This window comes from Hippopotamus amphibius, chromosome 5 (assembly GCF_030028045.1).
Source record: "Hippopotamus amphibius kiboko isolate mHipAmp2 chromosome 5, mHipAmp2.hap2, whole genome shotgun sequence".
Taxonomy (NCBI): domain Eukaryota; kingdom Metazoa; phylum Chordata; class Mammalia; order Artiodactyla; family Hippopotamidae; genus Hippopotamus; species Hippopotamus amphibius.
The window spans coordinates 120,832,305-120,857,532 of NC_080190.1; the positions used below are offsets into that span (position 1 = coordinate 120,832,305).

Below are 25,228 nucleotides of genomic sequence, written 5' to 3' on the forward strand. Positions count from 1 at the left end.
GCATAAAACTACTAGATAAGACTGGCTTCCCTTGTAGTTTTCATTACTCAGAGCTCCAAGTAAGGCTTTGCACAGGCTACCCCTTTTGACTAGTACTCTCTTCCTGATCTCCCCATCTCACCCTCACGTGGCAAACTTTCCCAGTGTATCCACTAAGGCCAAGCAAATGTCCCCTCTCAGTGAAGCCTTCCCAGATCCCCTAAGCAGGGTCAGGAAGCCTTCTTCTGTGTTCTCTACAGCACTTTCTCTCTACCTCTTTCATGACAGTTTTCACGGTGAATTGTAAACCTTTACTCCAACAGCTTTCCACTTCACTCCAAATAAAAACCAAAGCTTGGAAACTCTAGCCCTCATTTACCATAGCTTACTCACTAGATTCTGATTATTTACTCCACTGGCTTTCCAAGTTTGTCCCCTTACCAACCCCCCACCCCCATCCCAGGTATCCCTGGTCCAGCCTCCTCACCTCTTGCAGGTGCTGATTCAAACATCACTGTAGGTGCTACCCTCCTTCACAGCTTCATGTTTTCCCATAGCACTTATCACCACCTCTCATACTCTATTGTTATTTATCTCATTCCTTGTCTATCTACCTCCACAAGAATCAAGCCCCCCAAGACAAGGGTTTTGTCTGTTTTGTTCTCAGGTGGACCCTCAGTACCTTGAACAAGGTCTGGACACAGAAGCTGCTCAATAATTATTTTCTTAAATGAAATGGCAGTCTCTCTCACCTCCCACTGGACATCTTAAAAGCCAAGATTTGGTTTTATTTACCTGTTGCATGGTATATACTCAATAATAATTCGTCTCATGGGTTCCCCCTTGGGGAAACAGGTCAATTCCGGGAGACGGCAGTGATCAAGAAAAGACTAATTTATCGATATTTCTGGCTTCCACATCACTTTCCTGCTCCATCTTTATTACCAGGATCACTTAGATGAAGTCATATAAGGACCTCGGACTCTGTTCAGGGACTAGACATGGTGGTGGAGCATAACAGACGAAGTACATAGTGTTTATAAAGATTTTCTTTTTGGCACTTGCTAGTCATTTATTGGTATATGTCACTGACAGAGTAAAGTGCCAAGAACTTTGCCTGGATTGGGAGAAAGGGGAAGAGCAGTGAGTCGGCAAAGGTGCCTTTTGGGGATGTGTATTTTGGAAACCACTGTTATAATACAGTTTGAGGTGAAGAGTCAGTGTGAAACCTTAATGGAAGGGGTAGGGAGAAGGGCTCTGCAGCGAGTCAGCCACAGAGACATGAGTGGTTGTTTTAAGGCTCTTTCCAGCTCCTGGACAAGGAAGGAAGGAAGGAAGGAAGGGAGGGAGGGAGGGAGGGAGGAAGGAAGGAAGGAAGGAAGGAAGGAAGGAAGGAGTAAAGAAAGGTGGGAGGGAGGGAAAGAAGGAAGAAAAAGGAAAAAATAAAGTACTCTAGCTGACTTTTTAAAACATCCCAACCAATCACCATCAGAGGAGGCAAAAAAACTTTTCCTCTTCCCCTTGACGTTGAACACCGGTGACTTCCTTACTGGGAAGGCTGGGGTTACTACCTGCAGCTTCCAGAACGCCGAGCACCGCGGGGCCGCCACGTGGTTCCCCGCCAAGGGCGGCGGGGCGGGCAGGGGCCGTGCGCGGGCGGCCCGCGGAGGAGGGGCGGAGTCCCGCCGCGCTTGCCTCGGGCCCCCGAGCAGCGGCGGGAGCGGCGCGGCTGGCATGGCGGAGGCGCGGTCCGGGCCGGCGGCGGGGCCGACGGGGGTGCAGCTCAGCGCGCTGCCCGACCACTCGCCGCTGCTGCAGCCCAGCCTGGCCGATCTGCGGCGCCGGGCTGGGGCGGCGGGCGCTCTGCTGGCGCGGCGGCCGCTCAGCGACGCGTTCCTGCTGCGGTTCCTGCGCGCCCGGGACTTCGATCTGGACCTGGCCTGGCGGGTAAGGGGGCCTCCCCGCCGCGCTCCACTCGGGGGGGACGGGCCGGGAAGCCGCGGCCGGGCCCGCACCCCCTCCGATGCCCGGCTCGCCGGCCGGACCCCGGCGGGGACGCGCCCCGAGCGCACCGGGCGGCGGGAGCGGGTGTTCTGGGGATTCCCGCGCTGGTCCTTCCAGTTTCTCAGGGTCGTGGCAACGGGAAACCTCGAAAAAAAGCTGGAGCCCTTTGGGGTGAGGTCCCATTTGACCCCAAGCGCTGGAACTCTGCCCCGGATGAGTCTCCTGAACCCATAATGTTTCGGAGAAATGCCTTACTCTCCGCCGTCAGAGCGGTTGAGATAAAAGAAGATGACGGCTGAGATGCAGGAAGCCTAGGTAACTCGACGTGTGGTGGGGGAAATGAAATTGCCAGTAAAACTGAAGATCTAAAGCCAAATTCTAGCCAAAGAGTATTATTAGTAGTAATACTTAAGTGTCAAGGCGGTAAAGCGGTCCAGAGTATTTTGAGGGGAGGGGTGGGGATGAGGCTCTTCATTTGTGTTTCCAGGTGTGTTACAGGTGGTTGAAGTCAGGGTGGTGGGAAGACAGGAATCAGAAAGAGGGGTAGGACCTTGAGTTCTGTCACTTTGGACTCAGCATCCTCATCTGTTAACCGTGAGCACGCCTCCCACGATGACAGGTTTCCAGGACTGAACATTAACCAATTTAGCAGAACGGGACGTAGCCAGCACAGAACCTGACAAATAGTAAGCTCAGCGGTTGAGCTTGATCTAGCCCTTTCTGCAAGCGGCTCGCTCAGTGTCACACAGCGAGCTGGGAGGCAGAGGAAGTATTGTAGTGCAGAGTCCCAGCTGGCTCAGTATGATGATTTTGGGTTTTGGTAACTAATTTTTAATTGAAAAAGTAAAAAGTACAGACGGTAAAATAATAATCCATAAATAGTAAAGAATGCAAATTTCCTAAAAGTAATTTTCTAAGGGAAAAAACTTCACCCAGACCTTAGTTTGCCAGCCAGTCTACCCAGTGGCAGTTACTGTTACCTGCCTCTTACCTTCCCAGATATAATCTACAGTCATGAAGCATATGCGTGTGTTTTATTAATACACTTTACGTTTTTAATCTAATTTATCATGGAGATCAACCTGTTTCAGCATGTGTATTATTCTTTTCCTTTTGGGGGCTGTGTACTATTCCATTGTCTCAATTTATGATATTAAAGTGTATTACCCAGTCTCCTGCATTAGACGCAGGAGTTGTCATCCCACACTGGCAATGATTATTTTTTGCATCCCTACAGTTTGCTTGGCAGTTCACAAAATACAGAAACCATGATGAATGGGGTTTCTTCCATAACCAACTGGGTATTCTAGTACGTCTTTGTCATTGGATCAATACAAAAGTAGGAAAATCCTCATAGGGTAAATTCAGCTTGTACAATTGCTGGATGAAGTGCAACGTGCATTTTCAGTGTTGATGAATATACCAAGTGTCCTCGAAAGTGTTGGCACTTATTTTATCACTTCTATATCATCAATACATAATGGTGTCTTTCCCCATATTATCACCCAGCCTGTGTCATCAAACGTTATGATTTGTGTGGCAAGCTGCTAGGCGAGGAACTGGTCCTATTATTTACAATATGCATTTACTTAATTACAGGTGAGGTTGATCATCTTTCATTTATTTAACATTTGAAAATTCCTTTCTAATTAACTGCTTGTTTTACTGTTCATTTATTTTCTTTCCCTTGGTTTACATAAAATATAAAACATTTTTTCATAACATATCTTCATGTATTAAAGAAAATAGGCTGTTGTGCTAGTTTGTAATTTGTCTTTTGACATTTTTAATGCTATTTTCTTTCTGTGCAGAATTTCAAAGTATTTATGTAATCATATGTATTGATTTGATTGTTCTGTGATTACTTCTGATTCATAAGCTCTTCCCGTCTGCAAAATTTTCTCTAGTAATTTATGACTTCTCTTTTTTATGCTGGAGTTGTCAATCTACTGGACTTTATTTTGACATTAGGAAGGAAATAGGAGCCTACCTATTTCTTTCTTTCTCTTTTTTTTATCAGATGGCTACCCAGGTGTCCTGATATTTCAGCAGCTCCTAGATAAATGAAGACACAATCTCAGGTCCAGTGAAAAGTGTAGTTCAAATGAGGCATTAAACATTTATAGGTAACTAACAATTAAAAGTGTACGATTTACAGGTTTCAGTTTGGTTGCTTTTTAAAAGTAATGTCTACTATGTATAAAATAGATAACTAATGAGAACCTACTGTATAGCATAGGGAGCTCTACTCAGTGATCTGTGGTGACCTGAATGGGAAGGAAATCTAAAAAAGAGTGGCTAGGAGAAACCAACAAAACATTGTAAAGCAGCTATACTTCAATAAAAAAAAAAGTAATGCCTAAGTAGAAGGTGAAATAAAATTTATCTCCAGCCTCTGTGTTATGTATATTTTTTCCTGTATTATTTATTTTCCTGAATTCTTTTCATTGCATCATGTCCTTGAGGAACTGGCTCGTAGGAGTGTGTCCAAATCCACTGGATAGGAATCAAGTTTCTGTGAACTCTTTGTCCTATTTTTCTGCCAATTTGAAAGGAAAAAGAGAGGGTTAGAGTATGAAACGGTTTTTTTCATTTTCCTCCACGGAGGTGGTTAATTCAGTTCATACTCCTTTATTTAAAATATAAAAGCCCTATAGTTTTAGTGTATGAAGAAAACTTGATAAGCCCCTTAGTTTTAATGAAGTTTCTCATTATTCTAGTTTTTGTATTTGAAGTTACAGCAAATCAGTGATGTTTAGAATTCTAATAGCTTCTGGAGTGCCAGCTACTTTGGTAAGTAGTGTTTGCGTGGATTATCTCACTATTTTCTCACTTTAGAAAAAACTGAGATGTAAAGAGTAAGTAGCTTGTCTGAAACCGCAGTTATTAAGTGATAGAGGAAGAATTTGAACTTGAGTTGAACTCAGGGGAACCTGTACTCCTAAGTGCACTACACTAGCTGCATCTGTTTAAAACAACCAAGTGTTAACCTCTGTCTGTTCTACATATTCTTGTGAATTCTTCTTTCACAAGGGAATACTCCTCATATTTTTGCTCCATGTAATATGCTTTTTACCCTTTATTTTTATAGTCAAAGTTTTCAAAATTTCACTGACTCTCCCTGCTAATTTCCCACTAAATGCAGCTTCTTTTGTAAAATTTACCGTATCAAATGTCAGTTTCCACTCTACTCCTGATAGTTACTGCCCTCAAAAAATGTGTAGTTTCTTTTTTTTTTTAATTTTATTTATTTGGTTGCACCGGGTCTTATTTGTGGCTCCAGGGCTCCTTAGGTGTGCCCCGTGGGCTCCTTAATTGTGGCACACGAACTCTGCAGCATGCATGTGGGATCTAATTCCCTGACCAGGGATCGAACCCGGGCCCCGTGCGTTGGGAGCACAGAGGCTTATCCACTGTGCTGCCAGCGAAGTCCCCATGTAATTTCTTTGAGCTTTAGTTTTCTTACCAGTAAAACGGGGTAACAGTAGTTACCTCTCAGAAGGGTCATGAGCAGGAATTGAGATGATGCCATTAAACCCTAGAAAAGTGGCACAAATACGGTTATAATTTTGTTTGAAAGTACATGAAAAATGTAAGGAGAAACCTACTCTGTTACAAGGCATAGTTAGAATAATCCGTAACTTTTTATATTTATTTATTGCTAATTGTGGTACAAAACAGGTGCCTTTTGGTAATGAATATTCACTTGCAGGCAGTTTTTTGTTGCTGTGGACTTTAGGTGGTTTGTTGGAGAATTGCTCAGTAGCAGTTTATGTCATTTGTGTAATTTATTTATGTCAACCAGACCTTTGAATTTGTTTGTCAGTGGAAGAGTAATAATCAAAGATCCAGGTGTAGAGCTTTCAGTTTGCAAAAGTTAAGTGTCAAAAGTATGAGGGTAATTTGTGCCTCTTTGCAAAAGTCATTTTTTCAAGCATGTAGATCCTGCTGGTTTAATTATGTATTAATTTATTCTTTCATTCAGCTGTTTAAAACAAAGCATATTACATGGAGCAAAAATATGAGGAGTATTCCCTTGTGAAAGAAGAATTCACAAGACTATGTAGAACAGACAGAGGTTAACACTGTTGTTTTAAACAGTACCTATCTCCTGAGTGCCCAGCGCACTGCAGAGACGAATAAGCTGAGGAAACTGCCTCTATTCCTTAAAAGATCCCTTTTAATGAAGCTATAACTTTTATTATTCCATGGGAAAATAAAATTCTTATTTCTGTATTGGAGCTCCTATGCTGTTTCTGGTGTTTTGCTTGGATCAGATTTAAAAGGACTATTTTCCATCCGAGGGAACTATCAAAAAAGTAAAGAACGTTAAAAATGCTATTAACACTTATTCTGGGACTTCCCCTGGTAGTTCAGTGGTTAAGAATCTGCCTTCCAATGCAAGGGACGTGAGTTCAATCCCTGGTCAGGGAACTAAACGCCCACATGCTGGAGCACAACTAAGCCCGTGTGCTCTAGAGCCCACCCACCACAACTAGAGAGAAGCCCATCCACCATAACGAAGAGCCCACGTACTGCAACTAAAGATCCTGCATGTCACAGTGAAGGTCCCACGTGCCGCAACGAAGACCTGATGCAGCCAAATAAATAAATAAATAAATAAATAAATAAATAAATAACTTTAAAAAATGCTATTAACACTTATTCTGAAGCCCCTAAGATAGGAGGAGGAAGAGGAATTCACCTCATAGAGTAGAATGACTATATCAGGATCTACAATGTGTCTTTTGTTCTTACTGCTTTTGGAAACTGCTATTTAGGTCACCAATTATTTCTTTGGTGGCAAATTTACTGACTTTTTTTCTTTCTGACCTCTCTGTTGCTTTTAACTGTTAGTTACATTCTCTCTCTCTCTCTCTCTCTCTCTCTCTCTCTCGACAGTTACAGAAAGTTTTTTAAATGCAGAAATGACAGAGAGGGAGACAGAAAGAGAAAGAGAGTGAAACAGCATGAGAAAGAGAGAGAAGGAGAGAGGAGCAGAGCAACACAGATGCCTTTCCTCCCTTCTGTACATCGTGGTGCCAGTTGTCCTGTGGTCCAAACAGATTCTCTCTGCCTCCAGCCATTCCCAGCCACCGGCATCCCCCAAGGCTTGGAATTTCACCCTTTACTTGGCTTTTTAAACTTGTATTTGCAGTTTCTCCTCCAGATCATTACTACTTTGTGATTACAGTTATCATGTTCATCCCAATGACTCTCACATGCAACATTTGTCCTTTCTTTTCATCTGAACTTTGATTCCACGTTGCTAATAGATCCCTTTAAACTCAAAACAAATATATTGTCATTTTCAGAAAATTGAGATTGCTGGAAATCATAAAGCGGTAAATTGAAATATAATAAATTTTAAATGCGTTAATTTGATGTTAGCATTCTCCATAATACACTGGCAATGTTTGTATTATTCGTAAATGTAGAGTAACCACTCCTGGTTGTTCTTTTGGAAAAAAAAGAAATTGGGGTTCTTTTGAACCACATTTTGCCAAGACATAATATCTAGGCAGACTGTTCCACAGGCTCTCTGAGTGCATGTCACCCTTAATAAAGTCGATTTTTGCTGTTTCCTATTAGTACTGGTATAGAAATGTTCCTTTGTATCTTTTCTTTAGCTCTTTTTTGTAGGAATGAAAATAAAAACCAAACAGTCTTAGTCGTCTTCAATATAAACTTGCACTAAATACTTGGATGAGCAATATGTCCAAATAACTTTACCTGTTAAGAGAACAGCAGTGCTGACTAGCACTCATTAGGCCCATGTATGCTTTACCCATAACCCTGCAAGGCACATACGGAGGAAACATGACTCAGAGGAGTTAAACATGTACCAACGCCGCACGGAGAGTAAGTGGTGGAGCCAAGGTTTTCCTGAAGCAGCAGCAGCCTGGAAATCAAACTCTCCACTGCACAGCATGGCCCACGTGACCCAGTTGACACCAACCGGTCGGGTCCAAGGAGAGCAGGGATTTTATCTGCCCGCTGCTGCACCTCAAGTGCCTCGCACGGCATGTGGAACATTGTAGATGCTCAAACACGTTTGTAGAGTTAGTTTGTCTAATTAATTTCTTTCCTTCCTTATTCAAAAAAGACAAAAGGTGGGTGCTTCAGCTATCTATTGCTAAGTAGCAAATCAGTCCCGAGTTTAGTGGCTTAAACCATGGCTGTTTATTGTGACGCTCCACTTTGGGCAGGGCTCAGTGGGGACAGCTCATCTCGGCTCCATGTTGTTTTGAAGTCTGTTTTATCTGATATGACTATTGCTACTCCAGCTTTCTTTTGATTTCCATTTGCATAGAATATCTTTTTCCATCCCCTCACTTTCCGTCTGTATGTATCCCTAGGTCTGAAGTGGGTCTCTTGTAGACAGCATATATATGGGTCTTGTTTTTGTATCCATTCAGCCAGTCTGTGTCTTTTGGTTGGGCATTTAGTCCATTTACATTCAAAGTAATTATTGAGATGTATGTACCTATTACCATTTTCTTAATTGTTTTGTTTTTGTTTTTGTAGTTCCTTTTCTTCTCTTATGTTTCTCACTTAGAGAAGTTCCTTTAGCATTTGTTGTAGGGCTGGTTTGGTGGTGCTGAATTCTCTTAGCTCTTGCTTGTCTGTAAAGCTTTTGATTTCTCCGTCGAATCTGAGTGAGACCCTTGCTGGGTACAGTATTCTTGGTTGTAGGTTCTTCCCTTTCATGACTTTAAATATATCATGCCACTCCCTCCTGGCTTGCAGAGTTTCTGCCGAGAAATCAGCTGTTACCCTTATGGGGGTTCCCTTGTATGTTATTTGTCATTTTTCCCTTGTTGCTTTTAATAACTTTTCTCTGTCTTTAATTTTTGTCAATTTGACTGCTATGTGTCTTGGCATGTTTCTCCTGCGTGGGACTCTCTGCACTTCCTGAACTTGGGTGGCTATTTCCTTTCCCATGTTAGGGAAATTTTCAACTATAATCTCTTCCAATATTTTCTTGGGTCCTTTCTCTCTCCCTTCTCCTTCTGGGACTCCTATAATGCGAATGTTGGTGTGTTTAATGTTGTCCCAGAGGTCTCTTAGGCTGTCTTCAGTTCTCTTCATTCTTTTTTCTTTATTCTTTTCCGCAGCAGTGATTTTCACCATTCTGTCTTCCAGGTCACTTCTTCGTCCTTCTGCCTCAGTGAATCTGCTATTGGTTCCTTCTAGTGTATTTTTCATTTCAGTTATTGTGTTGCATATCTGTTTGTTTGTTCTTTAATTCTTCTAGGTCTTTATTAAACTTTTCTTGCATCTTTTCAATCTTTGCATCCAGTCTTTTTTCAAAGTCCTGGATCATCTTCACCATCATTATTCTGAATTCTTTTTCTGGAAGGGTGCCTAGGTCCACTTCATTTAGTTGTTTTTTGGGGGTTTTATCTTGTCCCTTCATCTGGTACAAAGTCTTCTGCCTTTTCATTTTCTCTGTCTTTCTGTGGCTGTGGTTTTCAGTTCCACAGAACGAAATACTGCTGATACTGTTTGATACTGCTGTCTGCCCTCTTGTGGAGGAAGCTATCTAAGAGGCTTCCTGCATGCTTCCTGTTGGGAGGGACTGTTGGTGAGTAGGGTTGGGTGGGTGGAGCTCAGTAAAACTTTAATCCAGTTTGGTGGGTGGAGCTCAGTAAAACTTTAATCTGCTTGTCTGCCAGTGGGTGGGGCTGTGTTCCCACCCTGTTGGTTGTTTGGCCTGAATGCTACCTAGCACTGGAGCTTACAGGCTCTTTGATGGGGCTAATGGAGGACTCTGGGAGGGCTCACGCCAATGAGCACTTCCCAGAACCCGTGCTGCCAGTGCCCCCTCAGTGAGCCACAGCTGCCTCCCTGGTGAGCCACAGCTGCCCCTCACCTCTGCAGGCAACCCTCCAACACCAGCAGGTAGGTCTGGTTCAGTGTCCTGTGGGGTCACTGCTCCTTCCCCCTGGGTCCTGGTGAACACACTATTTTTTGTGTGCCCTCCAAGAGTGGAGTCTCTGTTTCCCCCAGTCCTGTGGAGATCCTGCAGTCAAATCCCACTGGCTTTCAAAGTCTGATTCTCTGGGGATTCCTCCTCCCGTTGCCGGAGCCTCAGGTTGGGAAGCCTGATGTGGGGCTCAGGACCCTCACTTTAGTGGGTGGACTTCTGTGATATAACTGTTCTCCAGCTTGTGAGTCGCCCACCCAGCATTTATGGGGTTTGATTTTAACACGATTGCACCCCTCCTGCCGTCCCATTGCGGCTTCTCCTTTGTCTCTGGATGTGGGGTGTCTTTTTTGGTGAGTTCCAGTGTCTTTCTGTCGATGATTGTTCAGCAGTTAGTTGTAATTCCGGTGCTCTTGCACGAGGAAGTGAGCGCACGTCCTCCTACTCCACCATCTTGTCGGCTCCATGTTAGGTGAGATGGGACTGTGGCTGAGGTCAGGCTATCTGAGATGGCCTCTTGTTGTCCAGGGCCTCTGCCTGCTGAGATTCATTATCTAGTGATCTTACATGGCATCTGGATCCCAAAAACCAAAAGAGAAGGTCTCAGGCTTCTTAACCAAGCACAGTGTCATTTCTGTCAAAGAGAGACATGAGGCCAGCTCAGCTTCAAGAGGAAGGAATCAAATGGGTTCCACTTCCTGGTGGAAGGAATGATGTGTGTACACCAGAATGCGAGGCATTGTTGACAGCTATCTTTGGAAGACTCTTTACCACAGGAGACAAATAAAAATTCCTCAGCTTGGAATTTGTGACTGACTCCTATCACCTGAGATCCTGCATGAAGTGTGCTCTTAGTTTCTACAGCTGAAAAGATACCCCATATTAGAATCCTGACATAATAGCTGTCAGGGGCCCTATGTAATGCCAAGACTTTTACATCATATTTACAAAATGCTTACCATGTATGCTATCTGTAGACAATTTTAATTTTATTTTCCAGTTACTAAAAAACTACTATAAGTGGAGAGAAGAATGTCCAGAAATAAGTGCAGACCTCCGTCCTAGAAGCATTCTTGGCCTTCTGAAGGCCAGCTACGTCGGCGTCTTGAGAGCCCGAGACCCCACCGGCAGCAAAGTCCTGATTTACAGAATCGGTAGGCCATGCACAGCACTTCCTCTTTTCAGTTTTTCTTGACTACCATATCGGAAGCTTCCATAAGTTCATATTTAAGAATTTAGCTTTTTAGGTTTTAACTTGGGTTTGATTTAGTCACTTTCAAAAAAAAAAATTTTATTGTAATTTTTTATATTTTCTTGGCTACACTGTGCTGCATGTGGGATCTTAATTCCCTGACCAGGGATCGAACCCACATCCCTTGCATTGGAAGCTCGGAGGTTTAACCACTGGACCACCAGGGAAGTCCCTCATTTGGTCTTTAATGTCCCACAAATGTAATAAAACTGGCTGTTGTGAGAAAATTATCCAAAACCAATGCAAGTCTTAGTTGCATTCTTCCACACAGTTAACTATATAAAATAAGAAGGAAAGAACGCAGAGAAGAGAAATAGGTGGAGAAGGTAAAAAAGATCAAGGTAAACTGTTTCAGAAATTCAAATAAGAATTCTGAACTATAATAATACAAGCTTCATGAGAGTGTGGATTTTGTTTGTTCTCTTGGCGGATGTTTCCCAAGCACAGAAACCAGGGCTTGGCACGTGGTAGGTATTTATGAGATATTTCTGGAGTGAGTGAGGGAGTGAGTGGTGGTTGGGTCCTGCCCCAGACTGACAAGCGAGGGAGTCATTCTCTCGGTGGAGGAAGGCACCGTGGGAAGCAGCACCCTCCCCCCCCACCCCAAGTGTTAAAGAACCCCTGTTCCACACGCCCCTGTTTCTTTGCAGCCTTTCCCTTTTCACCCCTAGGTCTTCCTAGTGTTTCCTGGAGGCTGGGGACCTATAAATTCTGCCCCTCCCTTCGACCTGCGTGTGATTAAAAATGGCATGTAACGGAGGGTTCACACTGCTGCCAGCATCCTTTCAAGGCCCAGTTGGAATGGCAAAGATAACCAACCATTCATGAGCAGAATCTTATGAATTATAATATTACAGATTATAATCTTTCACATCTGTAAATACTCTAGGGAATGTGAAGATAGCTATAGATTTGCTTTTCCTGCCTGCTTAGAGATTCCTGCCTGTAATTCAGCAGTTGGCTATCTTGCAAGGAAGACATTTAATTCTTGAAAGGATATCTGAAGACTAAGTAGAATGATGCTGGTTTTTTGCTCCAGCTTCTGTCAGATACAACTGGGTTAATCACGAAGTCATCATCACACATCACAAGAGCTCTTCTGTCCTTTCCTTGCCTCACACTGGTATAGGAAGTCGAATGAGGTTCCCTGAGGGGAATAGTCGCCAGATTTAGCCAAGTATCTGTGTTTTATGGAGCAAGTGAGCCTATGCTGTCTTTTACCAAAAATATAAGGTGTCCAGTTACACTTGATACAATTTCAGATAACAACAAATAATTTTTTTTAGTATGCGTAGGGCATGCTTAGACTAAACAAAATATGCCCAGTTTATCTGAAATTCAGCTTTGACTGGCTTCTTACATTTTATCTGGCAACCCTACTCAGGGGTCCCAGGAACACAAAACTGAAGCCCACAGATGATTCTCTGCTTGGCCTGCCTGGAGGTTTTTTGGGGTTTGCTCATAAAATAATTGGGGCATGTTAAGAAGTGAAAATGATTTTAAAAAATGTAAAAATGAGACAATAGTGAAAAAGCAAATGTGCTACTTTGATCAAACACCTTCAATAATAGAAGTCAGCAGTCTTCCAATGTTTAGCAAGGGCTTCTTGTATTAACTTATAAGTGTTCTGTTGAACTCAAAGAGATTTCAAAACCAAGAAAACATATCAGTTTAGTGACGCTCAGACAGGTGGGTATGCAGCAACTCTCCTGTGTGGTATGTAGAATGACATATGTTATTCTGGGGCGAAAGGAGAAACTCAGAACTGTTTTATGAGTAAAATGAAAGAATATGTTGGAGATTTATACATTTTCTAATTAATTGAATTAATGGGAGGAACTAAAAAAGGGAAATCTGTGGTAGAGCGTTTTGGGTAGAACCTTAGCATAACCACCTTCACCATCTCTGTGTGGTAACGGCAGTGAGAAAATGCACAGAACCTTTTCCTCCAGTCCAGCAGGGCAACCCAAGGTGAAACTGAGTTTTTGCCATTATTAGCCTATAAGCCAAAGGATATAATTTTATGTGTTTTGAGACTCATGACTGTACTACAGCAGCAAAAGTAAAATTTAGCAGTGACTATTAAGTTTGACTATGGCTTGGTTCTTAGGAATACAGGTTAATATGCCCCAATTATTTTATGAGCAAACCCCAAAAAACCTCCAGGGCATGCTGCCTGGGTTGGAATCCCAGCTCTGCTATGTCTAGCTACATGGTAAGCTGTGCAGCTGTAACTCCATCTTCTCATCTGTCAAATGGGCATAGCAGAAATTTTTCTCATAGGGTTGCTGTGAGCATTAAACTTGGAATACAGTATATGTAAAATATAATTAGAAAATTATCTGGTATGTAACAAGCACTCAATAAATGTTATATAGATGCTGGAGAAGGAATTTAAAATGTAAAACAGGGACTTCCCTGGTGGTCCAGTGTGTAAGACTCTGGCTCCCAAATCAAAGGACCTGGGTTCGATCCCTGGTCAGGAAACTAGACCCCGCATGCCTCAACTAAGAGTTTGCATGCCACAACTAAGACCCGGCACAGCCAAATAAATAAATAAGTAAATATTTTAAAAATTTAAATTTACAAAAAAGGAAGGCAATCTTTTTCTTTTTGCCTTAAAGGAGCTTGGAGTCTAGACCAGCACTATGCAATAGAACTTTCTATGATGATGAAATTGTTCGCAGTTGCCACATGTGGCTGTTGAGCACTTGAAATGTGGCTATTGCAACTAAGAAATGGAATTTTTAATTTTATATACTATTAATTTAATTTGACATAGCCACGTATGGCAAATGGCTACTATTTGGACAGCACAGTTCTAGACAACTGTGTCCACCAACATGGTGGGCTCAGAAATTTAGGTCAGTTACTATTTTCTGAACTGCAGACTTTCAGTCATTCTGTTCATATTTTGCACCATTATAGCTTTCAGCCAATGTATGAAGTGGTACAGTATATGTGAACTGGGTTATCCATGGACTGATTATTCAAATCCTTGCCGGGAATCCGAGGCTTTTAAAAACAAAGTGCAACCCTATTGCACCTTCCCAGGAATACTTCTGATTGTCCCTTCTCTTTTTTTATCTTCTCATTTTTCCTTGCTACTACACACTACCCATTGACATTTAAATCTGTAAGGACCAACCACCCAAAAGCGCCTCCTCAATCCCATAAGACCCTCCAGCCTCTACCCCAGCCAACTCCCCATACCTCTCATTCTCAGCTGAACTTTTTAAGTTAGTGGTGTTCACCATCCACATTTTCTCATAGTTCCTGTCAGCTCCCGCTTGTCAGCTTTCACTCCCACCTCTCTGCTGAAATGACCTTAGCAAATCACCAGTGACCTTCTTTTCACCAAATCTAATGGATGTGTTTAGTGCTCTTTCACTTGACCTCTCTACACAGCAAACCTATTACTCTTTTTTAAGATACCTGCCTCCCTTCTCCAATGACACATTCTCCTGGTGTTTTCCTCCAACTTAACTGGCTGTTTCTTCTTAATCTGCTTTGCTGACACTACCTATTCTACCTAAAATTCCGAAATTCCTTAGGACATTGGCTTCGGCCTTCTCTTCTTATGCTACTTATTTCTCTACTATAGCAGAGAGAAGCATAAGTCCATGGTACTCCCTGCCATAGACCTATAAGCATAAACAACTCCAAGGTTTCTATCTTCACCCCATCATCTCTTTGTTCCCAGAGCTCCTTATGACCAGTTCCCTATCTCGGCTGTTTCCAGCTGGACATCTCACAGTCACCATGTTCTAACATGTTCAAAACTGCCTGTGATCTTTTCTTCCCCAAACACTTTTCTTCCAGTGTTTCCTGTGTTAACAAATGGTATCACTGTTCTATCCAGTTGTCCTACCCAGTTGTCCAAGCCAGAAACTTTGGTAGTTTTAGAATTTTACCATTCCTTAATGATGAATCTTTTTTCTCCCCTTTCATCTTGTTAGGTATTGCATGAACCTTTTTTTTTTTTACAGTTTGCTTCCATTTTTATTTTGATCTCTCTCATCCCTCTTAATGCATGAACCTTTTAATCTGAAGATTTGCATCTTTTTGCAGCTTTGGAAAAATTTTCTCTGCTGTTAGTAATTCCTTTCTCCTCTGTTCCCTATTCTCTGTATTATTGCCTTCCAGAACTCTCATTAGTTGGATTTTGAAACTTCTGGATCTAGCTGCATGTGTGTAAACTTTTTACTCATACGTATTTACTCTTGGCTCTTCTGTGCTGAGACTGAGAGATTTCCTCAGCTTGATATTCCAAACCATTATTCACTCGTTAGCTGTGTCTTCTAAGATTTTCCATCAACTGAGATTTGCTTGGTTTGGCATCTTTTTTTTTTCCAACATCTCAGCTGATTCTTTTTCATAATAGCCTGTTCTTATAATAATAGCCTACAGTATCCTTTTTTTCCTCACTGAAATGATTTTGTTTCTTTTAATGCTTCTTGCTTTATTAGCTGTTTCCTTCAGTTTTACTGCCTTTGTCTATTGAGTTTGGATTCTGTCTTCTTCGGGTGTCTGTGTTTTTGAAAAGATTACAGTTCTTCGTGGTTGCATATCTTTTTTAAAGATCACCTGCTTGCCTATCCATTACTGTCACTTTTGCATGCTGTGGCCTGCCCCAGGACTGGTTGGGGAGGGGAGAGGACCAGAATTCAGCAACTCCTCCTCTTAGCACAGGTATTCCTCGTTTTTCCTGGGTGTGGGCAGCTGGCTACCTGAGTGCTTCCCTGGCTTGGCTTTCCAAGCCCACACTTACTGTTCCAGCTTCTATGGACATGATTGTCCTACATGCTGCTCATCACGGAGGGGTGTCAGAGAGATCTACCTGCCTGTCTGCTTCTCACCTATTTCCCTTAGCAACCTCTGTGGTTACCATAGGGCCCTAGTTACTCCTGATAATCCAGAGCCTTGCTTTTCCCATTTTCCATACCTTTGAGAGTAAAGTATACCCAGAAGCATTCCCACCTTCAACCCCAGCTCAGTCCTGCATATTTTGGGCTGTAGCTTCATCTGGCCATCAAATCCAGCCTGCATTTATTCTCTTATTTTCCCCATGCTCTTAAGAATCTGTTCTTTGCTAGGGATTTGGGGGAGGGAGGGAGAAACAGGCACATGTTCTTAGACCACCAATTTGGTGTTGTTCAATTCATGGTCTTTGTACATGTTTTATTTCTATCGATCCTTTAAGTCTGAAAGGAATTCGTTTCCTTTTGTAAATCTTTCTGATTCTTTACAGAGTGCTGAAATGTGATTTTTCAATTTTTGTTTTAGCACACTGGGACCCAAAAGTTTTCACAGCTTATGATGTGTTTCGTGTAAGTCTGATCACATCCGAGCTTATTGTACAGGAGGTGGAAACACAACGGAATGGAATCAAGGCTGTCTTTGATTTGGAAGGCTGGCAGTTTTCTCATGCTTTTCAAATTACTCCATCTGTAGCCAGGAAGATTGCTGCTGTTCTTACAGTAAGTATATATTTTAACTGTTCAGGATAATACTTCTAAATAATAGATATAAACTTAGTTTTATGTTAAAGAGAAGGGATAGTACACTTATTAGGAAAGTAAATAAAATTTTAGAAATGATACATAGAATTCAATAATAGGAGGAGGAAGTAAAATGTTATTAATTCAAAAAGAAGGAATGTTACAACACGCTGTGAAAATATGTTCAAAATTTCTAACCACGGAATTCATACATTTAAACAATAATGTGGTGACTTTATCTTTCTGTCATTAAAATTTTCTTCCTAAATTAAAAATTGAGTCAAAAAATAATATTTATAGCAGTGACACAACAAAATGTCACATAGGTTTTGGTTGGTATAGATGGATACAGTTCTTTCTGAAAAAAATAAAAGAAGTTTTAAAAATGGCCATCATCTTTGACCCAGTATCCTACTTTTGGAAACCTAGCCAAGGAATAATCTTAAATATAGCAAGACTTTGTATATAAATAATAATAGCTTACTATGTGCCAGCTACTTTACTAAGTGTTTCAAACTCATTACCATTTAATGGCTGCACCAAAGCTTATGACATATGACTATTATGTTTTCCATTTTACAAATTAGTTTACTATGTCAGAGAGGTGACTTAGCAATGCTCAAGCATACACATTTCGCCAGCAGTGAAACAAGGATTCGAGTCCGGGACATCCAAACATAAAAGCTGTTCCTATAACCACCATTGCTTCTATACATAAAGATAGTTACTATTGCATTGATTTTTTTTGTTTTAAAGCAGGTGTTTTTTTGTTTGTTTATTTATTTTCTTTATTGGCTGCACTGGGTCTTTGTTGCTGCACACGGGCTTTCTGTAGTTGCAGAGAGTGGGGGCTACTCTTCATTGTAGTGTGTGGGCTTCTTATTGCTGTGGCTTCTCTTGTTGCGGAGCATGGGCTCTAGGTGCGTGGGCTTCAGTAGTTGTGGCTGCATGGGCTCAGTAGTTGTGGCACACAGGCTTAGTTGCTCCATGGAATGTGGGATCTTCCTGGACCGGGATTTGAACCCACGTCCCTGCATTGGCAGGTGGATTCTTAACCACTGCGCCACCAAGGAAGCCCTATCACGTTGATTTTTGTAGAAGAAAATTAGAAACAGCTTATTTGTCGAGAAATAGGAAAAGGGTTACTGAAATGATGGTACATCCATTTGATGGGTTACAGCATCAATATTAAAACTTATGATGTTTACAAAAATTGTATTATGTCAGTGAAACAAAACAGGGTGCAAATTATTTAGAGAGCATATTAGCAGTTATGTTTAAAATAAAATTATTCGTAGAAAAAAGCTGAAAGGAAAAGTCACAAATTGATTTTTAAAAAAAAAGAGTTTTGCATGAAAGAAACTTGGCAGCAAAAATCTCTATATTCACAACACATCTTTGGGTAGGGAAACTACTGATGAGGTTTTTCTTTCAATTCTTAACTTTTTAAACCTTAGAAAAAGGCCTATTATTACTTAGATGTGAAAGACTTATGCCTGTGTCAAAAGTTTAAAGGTGTGTGTTTATTGTACTATTCTTTCAACTTTTATGAAAGTTTGTTTTTTTTTCCCTCAAAATAAAAATTTGAGGGGAAAGGTTAAATATAAATGTCCAAATGACTCATTGCTTTTTTCAAAAGCACATTTATGTGTGATTGGGGAAGATATTTTCTGTGTCTTATTTATGAAAGATGCAGGTATTTCTTAAAATATACTCTGCCTAAGCTACAAGGTGAAATGTTTTTAGAGACCTTTTCTTAATCTAGGAACAGTGAACTATAAAGCAGGCTACGGTGTTGATTGAATAATTTTAAAAATAAAATTGCACTTCAGGTATTGCTGTAAGTTTAGCAGGTGTTCAAAGAAGGGGCTTGTGGATAGGATTATATATTGATTTGTGCTTTGTTATTAACAAGACATTTTCTTTATTTTCAAAAGGATTCCTTTCCATTAAAAGTTCGTGGTATCCATTTGATAAATGAGCCAATAATTTTCCATGCTGTCTTTTCCATGATTAAACCATTTCTGACTGAAAAAATTAAGGAACGGGTGAGTAAAACGTATTCAAGTCATGATTCTTCTATACCAAATGTTCCACTCCTTTTTTATGTAAGAATTGCTCTCTTATTTATGCCCTTCTCCCCAACACACACAGCATTATCCTGGTGTTTTCAATATTTATCTAACAATCCAACTACCTTTATCAATTCAAATTTCTCTCCAATTTTGAAAAATCAAGTTAGGTTGTGGAAAAACTGGACCTCTCATACATGGCTGGTGAGACTGGAAAATGTCCCTATAGGGGGCAGTGTGGTCATAGCTATCAAAATTACAGCCTTCACATTTCTGGGATTTTACCCTACAGCTATACCTGCCCATAAACAAAGTTACATATACAAGAGGATTCATTGTAGCAAAATACTGGAAACCACAAGTGTTCATCATGAGAGAGCTGGTTAAATAACCTATGATACATCTACACAATGGAACTCAATAACATTTGCAGGATGCATTGTGAAGTGAAATACGAACATAGGGAATAGTGTTTATGATATACTACCTTTTGCATAAAACGGGAAGGAATCAGAATCTATAGTTATATTTGCATAAAAGTCATCCTTAAAAGGTTATACAAGGAAATAACCAAAGTGGTTACCTATATGGAACAGAAGATACGTATGGGTGGGGTGGGTGAGGATAGGGTTGGGAGCAAGACATCTCACTGTGTATCTTTTATCCTGTTTTGATTTCTAGCCATATGAATGTATTATCTATGTAAATAATAAATACATTTAAATTAGACATGTATAACTGAAAATCACAGTACCCAAGGTATGTGACCTAATGTCATGTTAATTAAAGCAAAGAGATTTGATATTTTTTACCTATCTTGTGGAGTCTTATCTCAGGTGAATATCTAGTATCACTTGGGATTTTTCAAGTGTTGACAATAGACTCTGAGTTCCCAAGAATGGCAACCACTCTTCTGCATGAATCTGTAAAGGATATTTTTTTTTTTTTTTGCCTGCACCCCCCTTTTTGTGGAATCTTAGTTCCCTGACCTGTGCCCCCTGCAGTGGAAGTGCAGAGTCCTAACCACTGGACTGCCAGGGAAGTCCCTGTAAAGGATAATTTATTTAGACTAACATTGGCAACATCTAATGCTTGAACACAAACAAGTTTTAAAGGCTTTGACAATTTAATTCTCAAAAATTATTTAAATGTAAGTTCTGATAATGTGAGTGATATTAGCATATTTGGAATTTTAGAAAGCATATTCTTTCATATTAAGAAAATGTAACATCTCACATCTGGTCAGAAAGTAACGACCCTAGAACTTCTTTTGAGTTTTACCAGTAGGTATTTCTGTCTGTCTTCAAGAGGAACCACCTCTATGGAAGATTATTTTATTTATATAAAAGTCAATTTTTTATTTGTTCATTTTTTCATCTCTTTAGTAAAGCTTGATAATAGCTGGCCATCTTGGGTTGAACTCTGAGGGACATAAAAATAACTATTTCCATTTTGTGTTATATTCTGGACCAAAAAAACAAATACAATGATAAACTGAACCTAATAAACAGGAGAATAGGAGCAAAAAAGGAAGAAAAATTAAAAACTGAGAAGTTAAGTGAAGCATTTCAGTGAAAGTTAATTGACATGAAACAGACTTGCCAAAATGGGGAGGGTGAGGAGGACCAAAACCAGCTACTTTCTCCCTTTACACATATGGGCAACACCCTATGAGTGAACTTATATCCCCTTCCTAAAGGGATAGTTGAATTTCTTTTCAATTAGCTGGTAATATTTTAAACATTTCAGAAAAAAATCAAGGATTGGGACTGCGAGGTTCCTGAGTGCAAGAAACTTGTTTCATTCATCTTTCAGTCTTCATATCCTAGCACATAGTAGGTGCTTATTAAATGTTGAATGTACAGATGAATACTAGCAGATGAATAGAGGTTATCCATGTATTTATTTTTAACAAGATGTGCTTTTAATCAAAGGTTCCAAGTCTTTAACTTCAGGACATTATATGATCAATTTTTATACTTTAAAATGTTTGAAAATTTAATGTTCTCGACCATCATAATTTCTCTTAATTTTGTATTTGCCAAGGGTATCTATCAACTGTACCACATAAGTTATCTCCTACATACCTAGTTGTGTGCTCAGATATATGCTTTTATTTAATATGAACTAATAAAAGGAAGTACATTTTTATCATCTATAGAACTGTCCCAAGATATTCAATCTTTTGCAAGAATCACCTGTACATTAGGGAACAGAATGTATAAAATGATTTTATTTAGAGTTTTAAAAACCTACTTTTGAAAGGAACAGAGAGTATCTTTTCATAAATCTTGAATAGTTAGAAGAATGCAAAGATAAGAAAACAGTAAGCTGATCAGATACATAAGTAGCACAAGCTAAGCATACGTAAAATTACTGGTTTCATAAGCAGAGAATAAAGGATGTAGTATCTATACGTGCTCTCCTATCTTAGAAATGATGAGAGTACCTTATCTTATGGTGTTGACTTTCCATTGGAAAAGCATCTGACATACTGAGAGGCAGAGGGCATGCCTTCTAAAACATTCTATCTGTTTCAGATTCACATGCACGGGGACAATTACAAGCAAAGCTTGCATCAGCATTTCCCAGACATTCTCCCGCTGGAATATGGTGGCAAAGAGTACTCCATGGAGGACATTTGTCAGGAGTGGACAAATTTTGTAATGAAGTCTGAAAACTATCTCAGCAGCATTTCACACACTGTTAAAGGAGAAGAAGTGATTTAATGTGAAAGACTTCCTAGTTAAAAAGACGTGAGTGAGATCCTGGTTATATGAATGAAAGGAAAAGAATCTTTAAATGAATTAGTGCTTTTCTGATTGATTTTTTTTAAGGTAAAAAACTCCTAACTTGAGCAACATGGGTATTTGGGAAACTTCTTTACTTTTTAAATGCCTTTTCTTTACCTTTGAAGTAATTTAATGTTAGTATACCTTAAAAACATAGAGGAGGTTCCTGATTTTTGCACTTGAAAGAAAGTTATCTCTATAGGACCTTTTCATGTGTATTTTGGTGTGTCTCTCAAAAGTTTTATCTTAAACAACTTTTCTGGTTACACTGGTTTAATTATAAATGAGTAAATAGTCCACTGAAAAGAAATAGCACAAATCAACTGATTATAAAAATCCATTCACACTCATTTTGGATGAGTGTCAGATTAGACTGTAATTCAGATGAAAATCTGAACACAGTTTTACATAGCTATTTCTGTGGGCCAGCAAGGTAGTTCACCTCAGGGAAATTCTATTTTAGAATTTTTGCCAATAGGAACTTTTGATTGAAGAGTCTATACGCCATGAACTACTATATGTAGCATCAATAGGTCTCTATGAAATTACTCATGTTGATACAAGTAACTATATAGAGATTCAGAGATGGAATAATATTTGGTTGCTGTATACATGACTATTTTTAATTGAACAGTAATGCAACTACAAGAGGGAAAGGAAATGTTTGCATTTTAAAATCACTGTCAATTACTTCTGGAACTTTTCAGATTATGCGTGAAATAATTTGGGTTTTACTATATTATCATAACATTCTAGCCAAATCCTACAATTCATATTTACTTAAAAAGAATCAGTAGTTAAAATGTGCTGTTTGTAGTACAGCTATGTTAAAGCATATTTCATTTATTGAGAAAGATATGTCAATTTAGCTTTCAACTTATGACAATTTGTATAGTATTTTATAATTTTTAAATTTTATTTTAAACTTGAAAATCAAAGAACAAGGTATAAAATTTATTAAACGTTTTTTAGCTTAGTTGGGTTTCAACATTAATCATAAAATAGTATCTTTGTGAAAGAATATGTAAAGGATTTTTTTCTTTATAAGAAAATTATTCTAATCAGGTGAGCTGATACTTATGATTCTCTGTACATATGTCTGTGAAAAATTGAGAGTGATTGTGAATGTTCTTTAGAGAACGTGTTTAATTTTGATTTAGCACTGGGAAGCTAACTTTACAATATAATTTTTATTTAAAAAATTAGATTATGCCTGTTTTCTAAAAAATCTTAAAATCTTCTTTATAAAATCATACAATTTAAAATTGTATAATTAAAAATGACAGCAGAATAAAACCATTTTAAAGTATAAATGATAGCAACAACAAAAAGCTCTAGTTTACCCAACTTTTATTCCTAGAAGGTTTACATCACAAATTTCCATTTCATTCACATTTGGGTGCTTAAAACACTTTCTTCTGACTCTGTGAAGGAATGATTACTTTAGCACAAGAGTAAAGAATAATATTTTAAATGTTTTTAAGGTATGATTCATTGGTGATATTATTAATAGTAAATAGAATTGTCAATCAATAGAAGTACATTTCATGATAGGACTTGGAATTTTTTATGAAATGTAGTGATTCACTGAAGAACATTAAAAGAACAATGTAAAATGAACAGGCAGTTTTATAAGGTGGCAAGATAAATAACTACTGAATTGTCTCTATTACTTTAGTGTAATTGTACCAGAAGTGCCTTTTAAAAGATTAACGCTATCATGTGCTCATTGTGTTACTGAACTGCACGATAATTTATTTGTTTTAATATTGTTCAAAACAAAATAAAGACCTTTCACACAAACTACAGCTGTTTGTTTTAAATTTTTGAATATGAGTATTAAGTATTCTTTTTCAAAAACGGCTTTTCCTTATAGAAAAGTTTAAGAAAAAAGTATCGCATCTTGCTGTTCATTACACAGATGCCAGGGTTTTCTTTATATGTTTAAATTGCAGTCTGGTTTTCCCTGCTGCTCCGTTCAACACCACCTTCCCCTGTCCTATTGTGGTTAAAGGGACCCCAAGTTAATTTCATAAAACTAAGCCATGCATACTTCAGAAGTTAAAACTTCTAAGTGAGAAAAGCCAGAGTGTGCCACTCAATCAGATAATTGGATTTTGAAACTGCTATGAGTCCAGATCATGATTTCATTTGTCAAATCATATATTTTTTATAGAAATAACACTGAAGTCCTAGAGCAAATAATACATCCCCCCCCCCCCCAAATTAAGCCAGCAGCTCACAAAACAGGTCAAACTTACAAACAAACCCCAAATTCAACAAACTGGTAAGATGTTGTTATCCAAAACACTCCTTACTGGCCTTATGTGTTGAATTTTGCCCCACCTACATGCTATGGAGGGATTATGAGTTACAAAGATGGAGCCAGAATGATGGCAGTAAAGTGAGGATGGGCAGCAGTACCTCTCCACTAATGCTCTGGTTGACAAGGGCATATCCCATCCTGGTCCCTCCCCCAGAGCCAGCACTTGATCAACTGCTCCCCTCTTCTCTTTCCAAGTCAGTCATATCAGTCTGACTATTAAATATCCATTTTTGATAACACTGTACATTGAATTAAGTACTATAGTGAATAGAAAAATTAACTGGATGCTACCTAGAAGAGAGAAAATATTTATCCAAAATAGCCAGGTAAAGTGCAGTACAAGTTTCTCCCGGTATCTGAGAGTAGAGCTTTCCTACCAAATGTTGCTTAAGCCAAAATGGCGTAAACGCTAACGGATGCACAAAATAAATCGAGATAGAGCACAGGTGCTCATAGACGTGGTTCAAAGCTATGGATGCTGGATGCTGGATGCTGAGATGCTGATTGTGGTTCCCGGGAAGGAGCTTGTTGGTGCCACTCTCACTGCTCTGGGTGGCACTGCCTCTATAGCGGCTCATGGCAAAACAAATGCTAAGCGCTATTTTGGCTTTTTGCCTTTTTTTTATAGAAGCAAAAATCCTTGTTGGATTTTTTTTGGTTAGTGAAAACAGGTATTAATGCAGGTTTTTAGCAAAAGTGAAGTGCTATAAAGCAGCCTTTCGAAAACCAGGGGATACCTGTATAGTGTAAGAAACTTCAGAGTGGTTCCAATAAAGTGCTTTGGGAGTTTAACAGAAGGAAAGATCATTTCCACCCAGGGATCTTGAGGTTGTGTTTTTACTGGAGGTACTATTTGAAGCAGAGCCTTTAAGGAGAATTGACTCCCCCATAGAGCAACCAGAACCGAGGAGAGGGAGGCTAGTCCAAGCAAAGAGGTAGCAAGAGCAGACTCAGAGATGGGAAAGAGTAGGCCATGTCTGAGAAATCGTACATAGGCCTGTATTTTTGGAGGGAGTGGAATGGTACAGGAGCGTGGGCCTTCTGCCTAAAAGGATGCTTGGGAAACAAAATACAGGCAGCCTTGAATGCCAGCTGAAGGGCACTCAGATGTATGAAGTACTTATTTTGTGCCAGACCCTATATTAGATTCATATACATGTGTTATTCAATCTTTGCTGGAAAAAAGAGGTAAGTGGCATTATGCCTGTTTTTACAGAAGAGAACTCAACTCTGAAATTGTCCCTTCCTTGCTCAGAATCACAGGGCTAGTAAATGCCAGAATCAGACTGAACTCGGCTGGCCTGGCTATAAAGTCCACGCTTTCTGTGTCACAACCAAGTTTCTAGTAGACCCAGTTCCACAGGCCACAGGG

At 39.7% G+C, this 25,228-nt stretch overlaps 1 protein-coding gene across 2 annotated transcripts; it reads left to right on the forward strand.

Moving 5' to 3' along the window:
* The first annotated feature begins 1,536 nt into the window (after positions 1-1,536).
* Positions 1,537-23,336, forward strand: TTPA (alpha tocopherol transfer protein). 2 transcript variants are annotated; one of them, XM_057737113.1, is made up of 5 exons: positions 1,541-1,926; positions 10,914-11,067; positions 16,452-16,645; positions 18,604-18,714; positions 21,279-23,336. In XM_057737113.1, the coding sequence occupies exons 1-5, from the start codon at positions 1,714-1,716 to the stop codon at positions 21,465-21,467; spliced, it is 861 nt and encodes a 286-aa protein (XP_057593096.1). In that variant the 5' UTR covers positions 1,541-1,713; the 3' UTR covers positions 21,468-23,336. The 2 variants fall into 2 exon arrangements, with proteins under 2 accessions (XP_057593097.1, XP_057593096.1); XM_057737114.1 differs by lacking the exons at positions 16,452-16,645; positions 18,604-18,714 and having other exon boundaries at positions 1,537-1,926; positions 21,279-23,333.
* Positions 23,337-25,228: the final 1,892 nt, after the last annotated feature.